Genomic DNA, 21,113 nt, shown 5'->3' with positions numbered 1-21,113 from the left:
TCTGTGAAAGAAAACTTTGTTCTCCTTGGAAACTCACTATATTCTGCACATATGAATGGTGGTGGTGTGCAGAGGTTAAAAGACAGCCTAGGGGTTGGATGCCCCTGCCACTCACAGCAACGTCCTGTGTCCTGAAGATGGGGGTGCCACCCACAGCAACCCCCTCACAGTTAGGGACAGTGGCTACTGGTAAGTATGACCAGCAAACATTTGCTCAGCTCTTCAGACAGGCCAGATCACCCTGCATAGCGTGGGTACCCCGTATATTTACATGATATTCTTCCTTTTTACATCTTGCAATTTGTCTTTGCTGAAGTCATTCCCTGAAGTTAGAACATTCTCAACAATCAACATTGATCTTTGACAACTTGTTTCCAAGATAAAATTGTATCTAGCTAAGTAGAAATTTACCATAATTTAATAATTACCTACCAATATTAGCTAGTATTAGGTCATAATTTACATTTGGGGAGCTATATTACTTTAAGTTGTTCTTTGGATAGCGAGATATCTATTTAGCTATTTCAGTGAATAATCACAAGACATAGGCAATTTGATCTGCAACCTGAATTCGCGTGATAAGAAACGTCTCCCTAGGAGGACTGGTTGCTTTTCTTTCCTGTTACGATGTGTGTCTCACTGCCCCAAGAAGCCCAACAATGCTTTGAGGGCAGGAATCTTGTCTTACACTTTATTTGCCTCTTCCTTAATCCCTAGGACAGAAGAGAAGGATGGATGTTTCTACTGATGAACCAGGAATGTATAATGTTTAGTAAAAATTTGTGCATAAATTGCTTTCATAATCAACTCTTCTGTCCAGTTTCCTTTCCTACTTCTCAGATTTTCTTCATGGAATCTGAGCATTGGGGTTCTGAAGTTTGATAAGAATTGTTCTCATGGAATTAATTGGTAGAGTGACTGACACCTGGGCATACATTACAGTCTGGTTGTAGGCAAACATTTAACCACAGTGAAAACATTTTATGGCTTCATGGAATGGAAATGTCTACAGCGGAAAGATACTGAGATCCAAGCTCCCAAGTATCATCGCTGACAACCAACAGTGACTGGATGTCAATGAACCACTCTGGCTTAGGCACCAGGTACTAGGCAGGAAGGAATTTGCAGACTGGGTTACACGAAGCCCTTGGTGTCCAGCGATAACTAGAGAGTGAACCATCACAAGGGGCCCCTGGAGTGTGGTCACCCACCTCTCATCCTTAACTCAACTACATCAGATAGGCTCTTATCTCTTTTATATTTCCAGACTTCATCTAAGAATTTATTTTGTGGAAATACTATTTCTGCTGAAAATAATTGCAGTGGAGACTTGCAGCTGTGACACTACTTTGTGTGTGTGTGTGTGTGTGTGTGTTTGGGGTGGAGACCCTAGATGAGAAGCTACTTGTTTTGGAGTTTCAGGATACATGACCTTTATTCCAGAGGGGACCTGCACAGCTGCATGCACCTGAACCAGGTGTGGCCTGTGGCTTGAAGGGTATTTTGAATTCCTTTGCCCTCTGATGTTCTTGGGTCTTGCTCCCCAACTAGGCTAAAGACATTTTGAAGAGAGGGTCTGTGTCCCCTGTATCTCCTGTGTGGTCCCTTGCACACAGGTGGTGCTCACTGGATCAAAATCAAAGTGCATCAGACTGAATTACGGTAATCTGAAAGTGGTGCTCTGGACTGGATACACCAGAAGGGGCTAGAAAGCTGAAGGTCTCATGGCTTGTGTCACCTGCTTCCCAAGGGGTACCTGAAGACTTGGAACTTATAAAGGGACCCCAGATGATGCGATTGGCTGGGAGTGAAGAGGGGTGTGTACAGGGGTCAAATCTGGAAACCGGCCCTGAATTTAACCACTGGTACATGTAGGTGCTGCATCTGATAACCTGCCAGAGGGAAGGTTGCCTTTATTAATGGGCTTACTAATCGATTTTTGTCTTTGTTAATAGATTCTAGATGGACTCAAAGGGGGAAGGCATGAAAGAGGCAATGCTGAGCCCAAACCCCAAATCATCAAAACAACCTTGCTGACTTCTTTAGACCTGTGTGTCCCTGTCTGCCACATGAGGAGGGTGGTTAAGGGGATCCGGCCTGAACATTGCACTGACCTCGGATGAGAGCACAGACAGAAGAGGCTTTGAGAAGCAGAACACACTGCCGATAGTCAGGTGTACTGCAGAAATACCAGACTGAGGCAAAGAGATGGGAGCAGTGTCTGAAAACTGGTGGCATAGGAAAAAGTTTCGAAAGCATGCCCGAGGCCAAAGATGCTGTAGGCAGCACGTCTCACATTTGTTTCCAGCTATCTCTATGAGGTCAGTAAGGCCCATAGACTAAATGTCTGTTCACCCTGCCCCAGGCCAAACTAGAACCCAAGAGAGCTCCTCCTTGCCTTGAACCTGGCGGTGACACCAGTCTGTTGCTGAGGACTGCAAGGAAGGTAAAGGGCATATGTGTGTGCATGTGTGTGTGTGTGTGTGTGTGTATCTGTATGCACGTGCGTTTACAGGAAGGTACAGGAGAATGTAGGGCCAGTGGCAAAGTTTCTTCCTTTTGGTGACCCTACAGTCCCAGCATCAGCTCCTCAGCATCACCCCCATCCTGTCCCCCACTTAAGGACCCGAGGAATGAGATTCTGTGGTACAAACAGTGCACTCACAAAGGAATCAGACACCTATGTCCCAGTCTTGCTCCACCTACTACCGCTGGCTGTGTGAATTCTTATAAGTCACTTAGCTTCTCTAAGCTTTACTTTGTTTCCTCTCAAAGAGGGAGAGTAGTCTCTCTTGAATGAAGACAGGGAACAGATTTGAAAGGACCTAGTAAACTATATAACACACAATGCAGTAATGGTCCTGTGGCTTGAAATATTTTAACAAAAGACAAAGCTGCCAGTCCAGGGGTGGTTCTGTGGTGGAGGCATTCCAGGAATTGGCTAGAACTTGGTGGGGTCTTTATTCTCTCCCAGTGCCCTTGCAGTGAACCCAGAAGGCAGCTGCCCACTGCTTCCCCAGGGGAAAGTGAGACCTGTGTGTGGGTTGGCCTTGGCAGGCAGGACTCTCAAGGGCACAACCCGGCCCTTGTGTGCCACTATGGACATTTCATTAGTAGCTGCTGGGCCGGCAGGTGTGGGCTGGCAGAGGAGGGTAGAGCTGAGCACAAGTGGCCTGGGGTGGGTGGATAAAGAGAGGCCTTTTCTCCCGAGGCAGGAGAGCAACCTCAGGGCTGCACAGAGCCGAGTAGAAGAGCACGGGCTCATGGGCAACCTTCTCCCGGCATGGGGGGTGCCGCATCCCACAGGTGGAAGGAGACACACCTAGCTCAAAGCTGGACAGTGCCAGTGGTGCACAGTGAGGGCCTGGGGACACAATCTCTTGAACCTCAGTTTCCATATTTCTAAACGGGAATTAATAATATCTAAATCCGTGCAACGTCTTCAGGATGAAACAAGGTACCATGTATATCCTCACTGGGTATGGAGTAGGACAGAGCAGGCACTCAGCAACACCCACCCCTTTGTGCCTGCGTGAAGATCCACACAATCCGGAGTGATCCGTGCAGCCCCAGGAGGTTCGTCATGCCTCCCTCCCCCAGCCCTTCCCCGCCCCCCCCCCCACCATCTTTATCTTTGCCCAGATCTCTCTCCCAACTGCCTTCCAGCTGTCACCTGGGTATCTCAAAGTCACCGCCACTCTAGAGAGAATCCTCTTACCCCTTTCCTCTTGGTCTTATATATATATAAACATATATCTACAGTGAACATGAATTATTTCTGTAATAATGAAACAGGATAAAGAAAACCTATTTTTTTTAAATTTTAAGTGAAGATCAACTTAATTACATGGCTTAAAAAGCCAAGAGAGTAAGAGAAAGAGAGAGAGAGAGAGAGAGGGAGGGAGGGAGAGAGAGAGTGAGTCCTGGCTCCCCTCAAGCATTTACTTCTGACTGCATCTCCTGAGGGTGGAGGTAAAGGGCAGGCACAAAAACAGCCACAGCAGCCGGCCAGCCCGGGGGGGCTCTGCAGGGTTAGGCAGGACTGCCAGCGGAGGAGTGTGAGAATTCCAGGTAGGGCAGCCATGCAAAGGTGGTCAGAGTGCCGGGAGCAGGACAGAGTCCCGTAGGGACAGCGGCAGTGCAGGGACCAGTGCGTACCCAGCCCCTTGGGCTCGAGTGCACTGAGCCAGGCAGGGATGCAGGGTGACCCTCTTGGGCCTGGGTGCTTTACCTTCATGGATCCCTTCCCCCCGAAAGATTAAAAGTTGTATTTTATAGTGGCATTGTTCTAAAGACAAATGTAATATTTAGTATTAAAAGTTCATTTTTTTTTCCTTTTGATTTTAAGAGAAACACACATTTTTGTGTATCTCTAAGAGCACCATGGGTCCTAACCACTTGCCTACTAAGCAGGTTAGCCTTGGCCGAGCCCTTCCTAGAAAAACCCCGCTATCCAAGAGTGTGCGTGTGAGGGGTCGGCTGTGGCTCTCTGCAAGTCACGTTGGTTGCCTCTTGGGTTTCAGTATCATCATATGCAAAACAGAGATAAAAATACCTCCCGTAGGGTGGCTAGAGGGTGAAATGAGATAACTTATGGGAAGTGAAGCCTACTTTCTATCCTTTGAGTCAGGGAGATAGTCACCGTAAGAGGAGAGTGCGTCAGGATAGTTTATAGAATTTGTACAAAAGGAAAAGAAAAAAGATTATGAAATAAAAAAAAAAAAAAAGAAGGTTACTCAGGACTTTCAGCCATAGCTGAAATTAATTCACTAAAATGAGAATTTTTATAGAAGCTGAAGGAGAGCAATGCAAATGACAAGTCAGTCTCAGGATATGATCAGAGGAAGCAAGACCCAGGTTCCCTGAAGATCAGGCGTCGGTTGTAGGCTGGAAAAGGAGGGTGGAGGGAGTCCTCCCAGGAGAGAGGGGAGCCCAAGCTTTAAGAAGCACCCGGCAGAGTTCTCGCTGTGAACCTGGATGAATGGCAACATGAGGAAAAGAAAGAAATGAACCATGAGAGAAGGCATTGAATGGTGCTTGGTGAACCGGGCAGGGGGCTCCATGTGCACACAGGTCAGAGTGAACAAGGAGTGCAGGGCAGGATGGGGACAGGCCAGTGGGCTGAGCCAAGAGGGGCTCTGAGTCCACTGGGGGGGGGGGGGAAGGAAGGGCATGTGAATATGGGGACCCACAGTACTCTGTGGAGACAGGCTTGGCTTGCATTGGTTGGACCTTCACATTCACTCATTCATTCATTCACTCACTCATTCGGTGTTTTTAAAGAGCCTGCTCTTCCCCATGGAGAATAAGACAGCTGAGCTCCTAGTGTTCAGGTGAGGCTGGTGCCCAGATGAGGCTAAGGGAACAAGGATAGTCCCCCCAAGTACCATGTAAGGAAGCTGACTTGTAGAGGTAAGAAGTTTGCTGGAGCCACAGCTGGTGTGAGAGGTCACAGTGGCCTGCGTGCGTTCTCTGGGCTGCTTTCCCCTGCCAACTGCACCCCCTCTGATAGAAGCATCAGGGAGCCCACGTATTAGGAGGGCACTCACAGCTCAGAAGGGAGCAGCTTGCCAGAGCTATTGCAGGGGGCCTTGCCCTGGCTCTACAGACCTGGGCAGACTGTGCCATCCCATCGTTGGGTGCTATGTTCGGCAAACAGGGACAGAGACTGGGCAGGGGGGAGTAAACCAGCATTCACTTAGGACACATGCAAGTACTCAGTAAGTGGCAGAGATGAACGTGTACCAGGTACTATACTAGGAATTTTATCTAGGATAATACATTTTATCCTCACAACAAACCCCTGAGGTAGAAATGATTATTATCCCCATTTAATGGATCAAGACTAGCTGTAGAATTTATGGGGCCTAGTGCAAAATGAAAACAGGGGCTCCTTTACAAAAATTAAGAATTTCAAGATGGTGACTGCAGAGCATTAACAGAGTGCATGTGGGGCCCTCCAAGGGTGGGGGTCCTGTGTGACTGCCTAGGACAAAGCTAGCCCTGTCCTGGAGGATGAACTGAGACGCAGGAGGCCCAGTAACATGTTCAAGGCCATAGGCAGGTCAGAACAGGTTCAGACTCACACCCAAATCTTTGAATTGTAAAGCTGGTGCTCTGACTTCTTCATCACTAGCAAACTGGTGCAAAGTGAATTTGAGCTAAATGGTTTTAAAAAGTATGGAAGGGGAACCTGAACGTGAAGCCTGTGCTTGCTGAAGGTGGTGTGCATGGTTCTAGCGTTTGGTAAGTCTCTCAAGAGAAAGTACCATTTCATAGCCAGTAGACTTTGCTGCCTGGTGAATACAGAAATCACAGACTGGGGCCCAAAACAAAAGGCAGGCAGGCATGACTGCTTTATCTGGTTTTGATTTAGCAAACCATAATGTCCTTCACTTTAAGACTCTGGTGAGATTATATGTGCCCACAGCTAAGATGTGAAGTTTCTCCATTCCAGGAGAAAATTTTTCCAAGGGGGAGAAATGGCAGTGCTGGGGCCTGGAGTTGGTTGACAGCTGCATACTTAAACCCCTCTTAAAAATGTGCATTGTACGCAGGAGAAGGGGGAGCAAGGGGCTCTGGCTGTCTGTGTTCTCTACAAGTGATGTGCTAGTCAGTGCTTCACATTTGAAGTGGAGGTAAAAGGCCTCCATCAGGGTAAGAAGGGTGCAGTAAGATGACCTGCTAGCCTTGCTCAGGGTCTGCCCCCACAAATACCCTGAAGGACCAGCTTCCCTCTTGGGGACCTGGAAGGGGTTTGGGGTATGTCCACTGAGCCCCAAATAGTATGCTACCCACAATGTTTTGGCAGTAAGAGAAAGAAGGTGTGGCTTTACCTACAGAAGGACTTTGCTAGAGAAGCAGAAACAAGAGAGAATATAATAAAGTGTTGTAAAGAGCTATTAATCGTAGTTGTTTTAAACTTCCAGTCTGGTAATTCCCTGCCATGGCTGGTTCTGATGCTTGCTCTGTCTCTTCAAATTGTATTTTTTGCCTTGTTAGTGTGCCTTGTAATTTTGTTGACAGACAAGATGTAGTGGGTAAAAGGAACTGCAGTGATGTGGTGATGGGGTCGGGGGGAGGGGAGGCATCCCGTAGCCCTGTGAGCAGGTCTCTGTCTTTCGGTGAGCCTGCGCCTCTGGACTGTGAACTTCATGAGTGTTTCTATTCCTTTTTTCACCCCTTAGGTGGGACAGGATGGGTAGGATGGGCTCGAGTTGGGTAAATCCCTTCCTCCAGGTGAGAAAGGTTCTGATAATACCCCAACAAATTAGGCTCAGGTTAACAGCAATTGACCTTGAACAATGGAGGGGGTTAGAGATGCTAACCACCCCCACTCCCACAAACAGCTGAAAATCCACGTATAACTTGTGACTCTTCCCAAAACTTAACTAATAGCCTACTGTGGACCAGAAGCCTTACCAAAGACATAGTCCATTAACATATTTTGTATGTTATATGTATTATATACTGTTTCCTTACAATGAAGTATGCTAGAGCAAAGAAAATGTTATTAAGAAAATCACAAGAGAAAATACATTTACAGCACTGTACTGTATTTACTGAAAAAAATCCACGTATAAGTGGACCCATATTGTTCACACCCCTGTTGTCCAAGGGTCAATTGTAGCTTCCACTGAGGCAGGCCTTATTCAGAACAGGTGCTCTGGTCTATTTCAAGATACATCCTTTTTCCTTCTCCTGCTGGAAGCTTGAGGGGATTTTCCTCTGATAAATACTGTGGGAACCAGGTTGAGCTCTAGGAAGTAAATCTCACAGTACTGTGGGGGTTCCCTATGACCCGCTCCCCCTGGAGTTTCTAACTCTCAGAGTCGTTCACACTGAGTCTTCAGCAATTCAGTCAGCCTCAGAGTCACTAATGAGAGGGGGTGAAGATGTGGGGTCAGGAGAAAGGGCAGGTCACAGTGCCAGGAAGGTGGGCCATGAGTCCTGCTCTGCTGCTGTCGCCCGGGCAACAGGAGCTGTGGGTTGGTTACAACCCCGCATGTTCTCTGGGGGAGTCATGCAAGGGCCCTGCTGAGCCCACCCAGCCTGTGATAGAATCCAGTGTCTTGGGCTCGGCTCCTGTTGTCCCGAGAGGAAACCCACACTTGTCCGCATCTGCCATGGCTAAGATTTTGCACACTATTTGTACTGGAAGAATGTACAGAAATGAAAATGCCTAATAACGAAGGGCAGGAGCCAGCACTCCCTCAGAAGTTCGGATTACATGGAGATCCCAAGAAAACCCTAGGCAAAGATGTTGGGGTGTTGGGGGAGAATATGAAATAAGAATCAGTGCGGGAGTGGGAAAGAGCGAGGTGGGGAGGCAGCAGCCCTGGTCTTAGAGTTTGTTTTGTTTTGACTTTCTGTGCATTTTAACTCACTATTCACTGACCTCTATGTATATGCCAAATTCTGGACTAGGAGCTACTGAGTGTGTGATTTTTAAAAGGTGTTTCCAGCGTATGGAATGGACACAGGCGTGGGAGCATTCACTTCTCTGTGCCAGACCCCAAGGAGGGGGCAGGCGGGGTTATGGAGTCCCTTGGGAGGTCAGGATTTCCAGGAAAGGGACAAATCCAGGAATTTGTTGGGGCCGCCGTGTCCTCAGGGCCACGGTGGCTGGTTTTCTAGTGTTCAGGGAGGGCCTAGGGAGCTTCAGGGGAATGACCCAGGACTTAGGGATGAGCAGGGGTGAGGCAGGCAGGCAGTGTGTGTATGTGAGTGTGAACGTGAGTGTGTACGTGTGCATGCATATGTGTGTGCAGGAGTACCCAGACAGCACTGGAGGTGCAGCTGGAGACACAGAGCAGTCCTGGGCATCAGGAAAGGCCATAAGAGAAGGTTCTAGGGGACAGCCCTAGCAGGCTGTGGAATGCATGATGAAGGGCAGCGGCTGGCCTGGTGTGGGTCAGGCCCAAACACAAAACAGTGGGCAGTGGTACACTGAGGTCGGAACTGAGGCCTGGCTGAGGAACCGTAGGGTGGCTGGTAGGTTCTGAAGATCTGTGCCACACACAGGTTCTCTCTGTACAAAGCTACAGTGTAATTTCCCAGGCACAGCCTGCATGGTGCTGGGTGGCAGAATGCCCTGTCCACATGCACCCTAAGCACCCCTCAGCTGGCCTCTGCTGGCTCTGGAGTCTGACAGCCTATGTCCACAGCCCTGTGCCCTCAGTGCCTGGGAGCCCTGGGGTAAGCCATCCCCTGAGCCTCCAGTGTTTCCTCTGCAAAACAGTTAAGAAAATGCCCATGGGCCCAGGCTGTGGAGAGGTGACCCATGCAAGGCCCTACTAAAGGGCTCGGCATATAGGTATGGATATTCTTGTTATAGTATCAAAAGCAAAAACAGCAGCTGTCTGTAAGGGAGACTCGAGAGATTAGGAGCACCCACAGGCCAGGTTTGCTTTGATAAATTCTGTTAACAACAACAGCCACAGATACCACTATTCCTGGGCATGATGCCAAGCCCTTATTCTCTTGCTCATCACATGACTCCTGGGAAGTAGCTGTTATTATTCCCACTTTCAGATGAGAAAAGTGAGGCTCTGACATATTGTGTACCTCCTCAAAGCCTGCAAGTGTTGATGGTGGGACCAAACCCAGGTCTGGCTCCACAGCTCTGACTGCGGGGCTCAAGCCCTGCTCTGCCTCCAAGTCACTATAAGAGAGAGGACACTTCATAAACTCCTTCCCTGGGCGTGGGGGACCTCATAGGAAATGGGCAAAGGCCATGAACAGGTACTTCTCAGAAAAAGGAATACAATATGTTGTGGAGGTATGAAAACATGCACAACCTCCTCTTTCTCTCAAATAAATAAATAAATAAATAAATAAATAAATAAATAAAATCTTTAAAAAGGGGGGGCACTGGGTGGCTCAGTCAGTTAAGTGTCCGACTCTTGATTTGGCTCAGATCATGATCTCAGGGTCATGAGATTGAGCCCCATGTCGGGCTCAGAGTGGAGTCTGCTTGTCCCTCTCCCTCTATTCCTCCCCCTGCTCATGCTCTCTCTCTCTCAAATAAATAGATAAATAAAATCTTTAGAAAACAAACAAACAAAACCATGCACAACCTCACTTATAATTACAGAGGCACATTCAGAAGTGACAACATGTTTTACTTATCAGATTTGCTAAGATGTAAACTGCCCAGTATGAATGAGGGTGTGAGGAAAGAACGACTTTCATTAGCTAGTGGTGGGTGTTAGATATTCATGTGACCTTTCAGAGGGCAATTTTTTTTTTTTTAAGATTTATTTATTTATTTGACAGAGAAAGACACAGCGAGAGAGGGAACACAAACGGGGAGTGGGAGAGGGAGAAGCAGACTCCCTGCCGAGCAGGGAGCCCGATGCGGGACTCGATCCAGGGACTCCAGGATCATGACCTGAGCTGAAGGCAGTCGCTTAACCAACTGAGCCACCCAGGCGCCCCTCAGAGGGCAATTTTTTAGTACCTACCAACATTTTAAATGTTCACACTCTTTGTGCCAGAAATTAAATGTGTGTGTATTTATCCTAATCATATGCGAACTCATATAGTCACACATATATGTGTAATCACATAAACCCTACTTAATGGGTTGTAATGGCAGCACCATGTCTAGTTTTACAAAAATCAAATAAAGACTGCCCACAATCTAAATGTCCATTGGTGAAGGAACTGGTTAAATAAAATAACCAATTCATTTATATATTCATACAATTCATACTATGCATATAGCCCTGAGAAGAATGGGTTAGTCTATATATGATGATTAATTATAATCTTCAGCATATATTCTTATGAAAAAAGCAAGATGAAGTAGAATATATAAAATAAGTTTCATTTTGTAAAACAAAAATAATTATATATACATATGATATTTGTAGTAGGCTTCTCATAAATCAATAAATTGCTCTCGAGGTGGGATGGTATCTTTCTCTTTCCTATTATTAACTCTTGATTCATTGTTCAAATTTGTGTTTAGCTTGTGCTTGTTGGGCCCATTTTGTTCACACAGTCTCTGGAAGGCGTTTTGGTTGGGACTGCAGAAGGCCATTTGATATATGTATGTATATCTGCCATCCAAGGAGGGAAACTGATTTGGCTTGCCAACCTCCCCCAGCTGCCTCTTCCTTCTCACTGTAGATGGGCTGATGCGCTTCCACTGCAAACACAGAATGCCTCTTATCCCATACCCCCCTGTTTCCCAGGGTGCGCTGCGAGTCCCCAGAAATAGTTGTCCAACCATGGGCACCCTTGGAAAGGTCCAGCTGCTGACGGTGCCAATGCCATGTGACTCCTACTGCTTTGGATATCTGGAGGGGTTGAGCAATGGTTGAGATGGAATTTCATTTGGCACTTAATGCAATCCTTTCGGCTTCTGCCAGAGGCAGTGAAATCTATATAAAGTTGACAAACCTGACCGTCTCCTCACTGAGCATTGACCCCTTCCATCCAAGGGCAAGGCAGTGGATTTCTGCACATGACTCATTTGTAGTACCTGTGGCATTTGGGCTTATGGGAGTTGGTTTGAGGCCAGAGGGGTGGGGCAGGCCTGGTGGGGCAGGAGCAGAGGGTCCTCTCCATTCCAACCTCTGCTTCTGAGAAGCAGTGATGTAAACTGAGACAGGATATAGACACATCCTGCCTGAGTTCACAGCAAGAAAGAGGGCCCCAGGGTTCTCTTACAGCAAAGAGCCTGCAATAAATCAAGTCCTAAGGGTAATCTAGAATGGTATGCAAGTGAGGGCTGTATTCCTGTGAGCTCTGGAAGGGAAGTGTCTGCAGCCATTGGTCAAGGTCTGAAACTTGAATCTTAGAGAACTGCCTGAGAGTGGGGGCAGGGGCAGGGCTCCTGGTGAGCAAGCCTGTCCTTTCCAGCCAGGGGAATGGCAGCAGGCCTGCACTTCCCCAGCGCCTGTACTGGAATGATTACCGTGGCTTTCCCTTCAACCCTGGCCCGGACACACACATCTAAGTTCACTAGTGTCTGACTCACACACTCACAGAAACTTACATGCAAGCACTAATGCACATGAGCTTCCAGACCCAGTCTAGTGTAAAATGAAAACAAAGATGCCTGACATTTATCGAGCCCTTAGTATGTGTTAATCTCTGTGCTGAGCCATTTACAAGCTCTTAATTCTCACAGCCCAAAGAGAAATACCCTATCACTCCCATTTTGCAGCGGATGAAGCTGGAGCTAAGAGAGAGGCTAGCTTGCCGCAGGCCCCCGGCTAATAGGTGGCACTGCTGATCCCACAGCAGGCAGCAGGGCCCTCACTCCAGGACTCGTCCTCCTGCACGCAGACTAGCTGAGCACCCTCCTGGGCACACGCGTGACTAGGCACACACAGGCACCTAGCCACAGTCCACTATGCTCAAGTTCCTCTGGTGAGGCCACACAACCACCTGGATTTTAAAGACCTGTAAACGAGTGGATGTCTCCAGTACCCATATTATTATCATATTAATTACTTAACACGATACACTATAGACTCAGAATGTCTCCCGTCTGACAGTTTCCAATGACCAGATCTAGCCAGGGTGGAGATAGAAGGGATAAACATTACTTTTTATGGAAAGTTTTGAAAAGGAAATTTTAGTGTTTTTTTTTTTTTTTTTTTATTGCAAAAGCCCACTGGCAGAGGAGGGGCCGGGGGAGGCCCGGCAAAGTTTCCCAACATCCTCACAAAGAAGCTCAGGGTATACGATTTCCCGTCAGCAGGAAAGCATGTGCCGTCTTAGAAAGAAAGAGGAATTACAACGCCCCAAAGGGTCAAGGCGAGCCTATGCCTCCGCCATGTGTGTCCCTCCCCGCGGCCGGGACAGCGAGTCCGGGCAACGGCGGAGTTTACTGAAGTTTACTCCGAACCCGTCCCCGAGCCCTGGGCGGCCGAGCAAACAGCGCGCGACGTCCTCTCCCTCCTAGTAAGTCCCTCACTTACTAGTCTAGGGCCAGTTTCTGCGGCAGATACTCGGCGGCCACCGCACAAAGACGTAGAGAACGGGCGGCGCGCGGGGCGGCGGTGGCCGGGCGGCCCCTCCAGGCCCCGGGGTGCAGAGCCGGGCCGGGCTCGGGCGCTCCGGGCGCCACCCGGCGACGCCGCGGGGCTCGGGCTGAGGTCCCGCCGCTGAGCCCGAGCTCCCGGCTCCCGTGGGCCCGGCAGGCACAGGGTCCCGGGAACCCCGCGGGCGGTGGACTGCTGCGGGCGGCGGGTACTCACCGAGGCGGGGCCGCGACGTGCCGTTGACGCTGTTCATCGCCGATGGGTGCGGGGCGCCGGCCGGACCGGGGGCCGAGGGGGCAGCGGAGCGGTGGCGAGGGTCGCGCCGGCCTGCTGCTGACCCTCAGCAGCGGGGAGGAAGCGGCACCTGTGTCACGCTCCTCCGGCGCGGGCCGAGGGGAGGGGCTCCGGCCCGAGATAGGCAGACTTCATTTATTTTTTTTTCTGCAGACTTGGCTGGTGGGGTTCCCACCCTTCTCTTTTTTCTTTCTTTCTTTCTTTTTTTTTTTTTTTTTAAACACACACACCCGCCCACATCTGAACTCTTCTCTGGTCCAACTTTCCTGCGCAAGAATCACATTTTTCTAACTACGTTTCTGTTTCCATCTGCAGTTACCAGACTCAGAGGTTGTGGTGGAGAATTCCCCTGCGTGTGGACTGAAAAACTCCCAGATGGAACATGATGGCCTGGCCCAGCACTGTCAGGGCCGGGGACCAAACAGGGACAGACCTGCGTTTGAATCTTGGCTGGCTGCTCTGCCACTCCATAGCAGGGTGGCCTTTCAGAGCTGAGGGGCATTGGTGGCCTGGGAAGTCCCTGCATGACTGGCCCCTCACGGCCTCTGTCGTGGGCTAATGTTCGGAAAAGATTCTTAGAAACAGGGATTGCTTGGACAAAGGCCATGTGATTTATTTGGATCACTTCTGCCTGAGGCTTCCAGACATTGTAGAGTTTGTAAAAGCTTCACTTAGGCAATTAAAAACTTGAAGCGGATTTTGACGCTCTGGTTAGTTAAATAGAGTCTACCTACATCACCCAGAAAGAATGCTATGTTATAGGTTGCATTTTATCTCTCCCCTCTCCCCGCCAGAGAGAAGGGCAGGGAACTTGAGACCATGTCACCCTTGTTTTAAATCTCAGACCCAAGAGACACCCTGCACTTCTCATGTCTGATGGCTGGCCCTTCCAGTGGGGCTTTTCATTGTTGTCTACTTGACAGTCCTAGGGCGAACTGCTGTGACACCCTCCCGGCTTCTCCCATTAAGGTTTCTCTGCTGCAGTCCCGGGGCCCCATTCCAGATGTCTGCACAATGTGTGTGCCCTTGGGAATTCCATCCAGGTTGAACACAATGTAAGGCTGCCCCCTGGAGGTGTGCAGTGCAGACACCTTTCCCAATTCAGTGTGGGCTGGACCAGCTCCAGGCATTATTATTATTAGGACTGCCTGTTTGACACAGTGGGCAAGTGTTCATAATTCTCTTTAGTTAATGAAGAAACTCACACTGCTTATCAATCTTTAGTGAAACTCCCATGCTGGACATATACATGTCGATGTGAAGGGAACTATTCACAGAACGCTTTTGGCCACGTGTGGAAACTTTTGAGTCTCCATTTCTTCACTTAGAAAATGCGGACAAGAACACTTGCATTCCACAGTTTTACAGAAGCAATGTCTGTAAAATAACAGTGGGACAGAACAGGCATTTACTAGAAACTAGCAACAGTTCGGCATTTTGTTTTGTAATACATATAGATCCATGTTGGCTAATACTATCCCCCGTATTCAGAGTTCATAAATTAAACAACTTCAGTTATCTGAAATGCAGCTGGGGAGCTGCAAGGAAGCTAAAAGAGCCTATAGGTAGCCAAAGAACAAGTCCCCAGATCATTGCACCTCACTTACGGGAAGACTTCTGAAGGATCATTGACAGCCAACTGGCCTTTAGACATAATCATAAGACGTTTGCTTATGTCATTTGCCAAGGTAGGATGGGTTAAAAACACCAGAATGTAACAAGAATTCCTTTCAAGGAGGAAGCCAAACAACTAACTAAAGAAAGGTAGAAAGCTCCACAAACTGTAAGGTCAGATACAAAAACAAAGTAGCATTTATTTTACAACTAAAGCTTCTTGGATCCAGCCGTGGGTGGAGGATGTGACTACACCATGAGCTGGCAAGGAACCAGGGCTTTGGAACTCCAACTGGGTTTGAATCTTCACTGCCTTCCATGGGGCTGACCATCGGCATTTTATTTAACCTCTCTGAGCCTCAATTTTCTCATCTGTGAAACTGGAACAATCTTCAAAGTTAGGTTGCCGTGACTAATATCTTAGAAATAATGTGACAATACAATGTCTTTCTCAGCAAATAAGTTAAAGATATTAAGTTTAAGTTATTGAAGAGATTGGTCCCCTTCCCCCCCTGGACACACTTAGAGTAAGGACCCCAGGCCATTCTGAAAAGAAGATAAATAGTGTTTAATGGTGAGTTGTTGTTTAGCTAGCAGGGACATGTTTCATATATTTTAAAAGATTTAACCATGGAAGTGTCTAATTTTAAAGAAATGAGGAATATTTTAAGAAGGCAGGATAATTATATGAAAAATTAGATTATATGGTAAGGGTCTGATGTTAAGTCACAGAAATGCAGTGTGTCTTTCTGTGCTGGATATTTATTAATGGAGTAGCAAAAACTCAGCTATATCTTATAACAATAAAACTGCTATCTCATTTAATTCTCATAAATACCATCAAAGAGGATATTGCCAAGGGCCCATTTTAAAAGTGAGAAAATGGAGGTTGGGAGCAGTGATAAGAATTTGTCTGAGGTAGTGCAACCAGGACTGGGACTCAGTTCTGGCAGCCTCAGTAATATGTGCAGGATGTGGCTGGGATAAGCTGCTGAGCTCCTCCTGAGTGAGAGTGTGTGATGGAGTCCCAGTGGGGAATTTTTGCTTACTTCCCAGAACTATATAGAGCAAGATTTGCCCATGGGAGGGGAATCCCTGCCCACTTTATCCCCACCCAAACGAACACCCATTCATTGCTGGTTCCTTCTTGGAGGGGCCCTACTGCAGTCTCTCTCTGTGAGCTCTTACAGATAGAGGCAGGCAGATTTTATTTGGGTCCTTTAAAATTTCTAATTAAAAGTTTGGCCCTGTGTCAAAGTGATAGATGTTCTTTGTGTTAAAAAAAAAAAAAAAGTAACGGAGAGATTAAAAAAAAAAAGCTCAAACTCTTAACAACTGCTCATAATATCTAGCACATTCGGGTATATTTACTTCTAGTCTCCTACACATTTGTGGACATTTGCTTTATACTACTGAGATGTTACTGATTATGTGATTTTAAGTGCTGAGTTTTCACTACCAAACATTATACCATGACCATTTTCCCATATAAAAGTACAAAGCTCTTTAATTTGTTTTAATTACTAAGTTGCTTCCTTTTATTTGCTGTGATAAACCATATGAACTTAAATATCTGCCTTTCATATTTTTTCCCCCAAAGGTTTTATTTATTTATTTGAGAGAGAGACAGAGGTAGCGAGAGAGAGCACGAGCAAAGGAGAGGGAGAAGCAGACTCCCTGACTGACATAGGGCTTCATCCCAACACCCTGGGATCATGACCTGAGCGGAAGGCAGACGCTTAACCTACTGAGCCACCCAGCCACCCCGCCCCTGCCTTTCATATTTTTTCCTTAGCTTGTATCCCAGTAATGGAACAACTGGATCAAAGGTTACAAGACTATGTTTCAAGCTTTTGATACATTCATGAGTTGTGGCTGAGTGTTCATCTCAGAGCCTCTTGCCAGAATCAAGCATTAGATTTTAAATATTGATAATTCTGTAGATGAGAAATATGTAATTATTTGACTTTGCATTTTCTTGATTACTAGTGGGATTGAAAATACTGTCACATGCTTATTTAGAAATTGCATGTTCTTTTGGGTGAATATTTTGTTCATGTTGTTTCTCATTCAGAAGGGTGGTTAATGTTTTTCTTATTGATTTATTTCAGCTCTTTATACACAAAAGACAACAACACCTTTTCATATGCATTGCAAATATTTTCTCCTTGGCCCCCTTACTGGTTCTTTTTCATTAGCACAGAAACTTGGCTTAACTTAACTGATTGGCAAGTTGGAAGCTTTTAAGAAAACCAAAGTGTGGCTCTGCATATTTTAAGAGGAGAGGAGAGTGGAAGCAGGGGTTTGGTTGGTTAAGGCTGCCACAAGCTGTGAGTAATGAGGAGCATGGGGTGGGAATGGCGAGGGTGGGGTCCAGAGAAGCACAGAGAGATCAGTGACAGCAGACTCCAGGAGCCTCTCCCCTTTCCCAGCGGCACAGAGATCTTTCTGAGAAGAAACCATAAATGAGGAGGTTTGAAGGCTTTTATTCTCTTTGGCCAAGAGAAGGGAGGGATTTGGGGTATGTAGCTGTGACTAAGAAGGGGGAACCAGAATGGCAATTACATTTACCAAACTTATGCTATGAGCTCCACACATTTTATCTCATTTAATCCCCAGAACAATCTCATGAGCAAAGAAAGAACAGGATTTGGAATGAGGCAGACATGGCTTCTCATTCCTGACTCAGCACTTGCAACTTTGCTAAGTGACTTTGCCTCCAAATTTTCTCGTATCAAAATGGGGTTAATGACACCTAAATCTGATGTGCTCTGAAGAGGTTGATATAGGTTCTTTTTGGAGGTTCACACATTTATCAAGATGGTAAAGACGGAAACTTCATAGCACTAAAGAAAAAAGTCAAAATATCGTGTAATACACAGAGAGACATAGATATAACTCTGCCCACTCACAGATGAGAATAGTCATACTAAGGCCACAGGGACACAGGTGACTGTAAATCTATTTATCTTATTATAAGTTCCTTTAAGTGTATGGCTCAAGACAATAGACAGCATATTTTGTACTCTTTTGATAGCCCATTACAATTACATTAAAGGAATAATAAAAGAAATAAGCTCACAAAGTGAAGAGGTTCTAAGGGGGTCCTTCAGCATGTGTGAGATTTCAAGAGTTCCAGCAAGATGATGAGGTGTGGGGTAGGTTGGGGGAGGAAATAGAGAGATGCCCAGTCCAGAGGAAGCCCAGGGAGGCTGCAGGGAGACCAGGATGTGTGTGTGTGTGTGTGTGTGTGTGGTGGCAGGGGGAGGGGAGGTAAAGATTGGATGAAGCCTGTCAGAACTACAGGGGCCTGGGCTCAGAGATGGCAGGTTGGAATGTGGCGTTGGCAGTTAGGATGAAGACAAGGAGATTGTTTAAAGTTTATTTGGGGCAGAAGCAACTTCTCCCCACTTCCCCACCTTTGGGTACAAAATGTCAGGCCTTCCAGGGAAGTTTGCCCCTACAGACAAAAACATGTGAAGGACTTCTAAGGAAATTAAGAAACTGTGTGAGTCAAGGCTACTAGTGTGGGAAGGAGCCTCTTTTGGTGAAACCCTCCTCTTTCTGAGATTTGGTGGCCCTTAGCCTATTGGGAAGCTCCTCTCCACACACCCTAGAGCAGAGAACATTCAGTCCAGAAACAGATCTCTCAGCCAGATTTCTTCCTCCCAGAAGAAAGACTAATTAAGAAACAGATAGATTCAAACAATAGAAGACAAAATCCTTAACAACTCTTTAGAATGATCAGCTTGTTCTTTGATTTATAAACATTGATAGACACCTGTATATGACCAAGTCACATAAAAGACCTAGAATATGGAAGAAAAAGGCCAAGCTGAACAAAGGGAAAAACTAGCTTCAGTAAAAGAAACAGAGATAAATAATAAGAGGATTTAAATAAAACAAAGGGATAAGGCAGAACTTTAATATGCTCAGAAATTTGAGAAAATAATAAAAACATAAAATTAAGAGTGCTGTGCCATGTAAAAGGAAAAGCAAACAATGAAATAATTTTTGACAATGACAATAAAAACATAGAGATTACACAGACAATTAACAATATATAGATCTTCCTTAACTTAAACCCATTGTAAGATGAAAATATAAGTTGTCAATGCATTTAATCCACCTAACCTCCCGAACATCATAACTCAGCCTACTTTACCTTAAATTTGCTCAGAACATTTACATTAGCTTACCATTGGGCAAAATCATCTAACACAAAGCCCGTTTTTAGCGTAAAGTATTGAATATCTCATATAATTTGTTGAATACTGTACAGAAAGTGAGAAACAGAATGATTGTATGAGGATAGAATGGTTGCAAGTGTGTGGGTTGTTTGCCCTCATGATCACGTGACAGACCAGGAGCTGCTACTGCCCAGAATCATGAGAAAGGATCAGTCCCACATATTGCTAGCCTGGAAAAAGATCAAAATTCAAAATTCCAAGTACAGTTTCTACTGAATGTGTATGCTTTCATACCATTGTGAAGTCTAAAAATCCTAAGTTGAACCATTCTAAATTGGGGACCATCTGTAATGGCTAAAATGAAAATCCAATTGAAGAGGGGAAACTTAGAGCTGAAGGAATTACCAATAATTTATTTTTGCTTTTGTTTCTCTTGCCTCAAGAGACATATCTAGAAAGATGTTGCTATGGCTGATGTCAGAGAAATTATTGCCTGTGTTCTCTTCTGTGAGTTTTATGGTTTCAATTCTCACAATTAGGTCTTTAATCCATTTTGAGTTTTTTTGTGTGTGTATGGTTTAAGAAGTGGGCCAGTTTCATTCTTTTGCATGCAGCCGTCCAGTTTCCCAACACCATTTGTTGAAGAGACTGTCTTCTTTCCATTGGATATTCTTGTCTCCTTTTGTAGGTTAATTGACCATATAAGTGTAATTTTATTTCTGGGATCTTTATTCTGTTCCCTTCACCTATATGTCAACTTTTGTGCAGATACCATACTGTTTTAATTACTACAGATTTATAGTATAGTTTGGAATCTGAAATGGTGATACCTCCAGCTCTGTTTTTCAGAACAAAAGAAAAAGAAGCTGTTCTTCTGCATAAGAACTAAACTTGTTGAGTTTTTATATATCCAAAGATTTCTTTATTCTTCTCTCATGACAATTGGATGGAACTAGAGGGCATTATGCTGAGTGAAATAAGTCAATCAGAGAAAGACAATTATCATATGGTTTCACTCATATGTGGAACATAAGCAACGACAGAGGATCATAGGGGAAGAGAGGGAAAACAGAATGGGAAGTCATCAGAGAGGGGGAAAAACCATGAGAGACTCTTAACTATAGGAAACAAACAAGGTTGCTGGAGGGGAGGTAGGTGGAGGGATAGGGTAACTGGGTGACCAGCATTAAGAAGGGCATGTGATGTAATGAGCACTGGGTGTTATGTGCAACTGATGAAATACTGAACTCAACATCTGAAACTAATGATATTCTATATATTGGCTAATTGAATTTAAATTAAAAAAAAAGAACAAGGGAGAATGCCTAGGCAGAGAAGCCCCGGGATGTAGGCAACAGTGGGTGTGGCTGAAGGACAGGACAGGGAGGTTCCAGGGCTTTCTATGAGTTCTGGAGGATGGTGAACTTCAGGAAGGATAATGCTGTAGGAGACAAGATGATTGAGCAGCGGGATATAACTGAAACTGTGGTAAGAATACATATATTGCTTCTCCACAGGGAAAAAAATGTTGACTAAAAACCCAGAAAACAAAAAGCTGTAAAAATAAGCCACATATGAAGCTCACTAAAATATGGCATTATTTTGGACCATTGATGGAGTATGAGGAAAGATCACTCATTTTCACCTTAAGTCCCTTCCCTGGGTAGAAGTACGGGGGAAATGGGTCTGGGAGTCAGGTAAATGGAGGGTAACTGGAACAAGAAGTCAGGGCACATTGCCTGCAGTTGGCAAGTCAAAAACAAGATAATAAGCATTATCTAGAAAAATGATGTAACCAACTGGAGACCTACTATTCACAATGGTAAAAAGAGCATTTGGAGAACAGGCCTATGGCGGGGGGTGGGGGGGGAATGGGGTGGGGGAGGGTTGCTTTTAAAACAAAAGCCCTCTGTGCTATTTGAATCTTTTTTTTTTTTTAATTTTTGAAGAACACTTGTAAGTCACAGGGGAAACCTAAAATATCAAACAAACAACAAAAAACCAAACCCCAAAA

The 21,113-nt window shown here is 45.9% G+C and overlaps 1 protein-coding gene and 1 long non-coding RNA gene across 2 annotated transcripts in view; one reads left to right on the top strand and one right to left on the bottom strand.

Annotated features, from left to right (window-relative positions):
* GYPC (glycophorin C (Gerbich blood group)) overlaps positions 1–13,619 on the bottom strand; it is a 42,942-nt gene extending 29,323 nt beyond the window's left edge. Inside the window, exon 1 of the mRNA XM_035008224.1 lies at positions 13,218–13,619. Within this exon, the coding sequence (XP_034864115.1) occupies positions 13,218–13,254 (37 nt within the window). The 5' untranslated portion in view covers positions 13,255–13,619. The remainder of the gene's footprint in view (positions 1–13,217) is intronic.
* On the top strand, positions 12,710–13,992 carry LOC118012564. The gene is made up of 2 exons (XR_004679753.1): positions 12,710–12,921; positions 13,611–13,992. It is a non-coding gene; the product is annotated as an uncharacterized LOC118012564 (long non-coding RNA).
* Positions 13,993–21,113: the final 7,121 nt, after the last annotated feature.

Source organism: Mirounga leonina, unplaced genomic scaffold, assembly GCF_011800145.1.
Source record: "Mirounga leonina isolate KUSES-001 unplaced genomic scaffold, KU_Mleo_1.0 Mir_151, whole genome shotgun sequence".
Lineage (NCBI taxonomy): Eukaryota > Metazoa > Chordata > Mammalia > Carnivora > Phocidae > Mirounga > Mirounga leonina.
The sequence above is the reverse complement of the archived record's forward strand: the minus strand, read 5'-3'. Positions and strand labels throughout refer to the sequence as shown.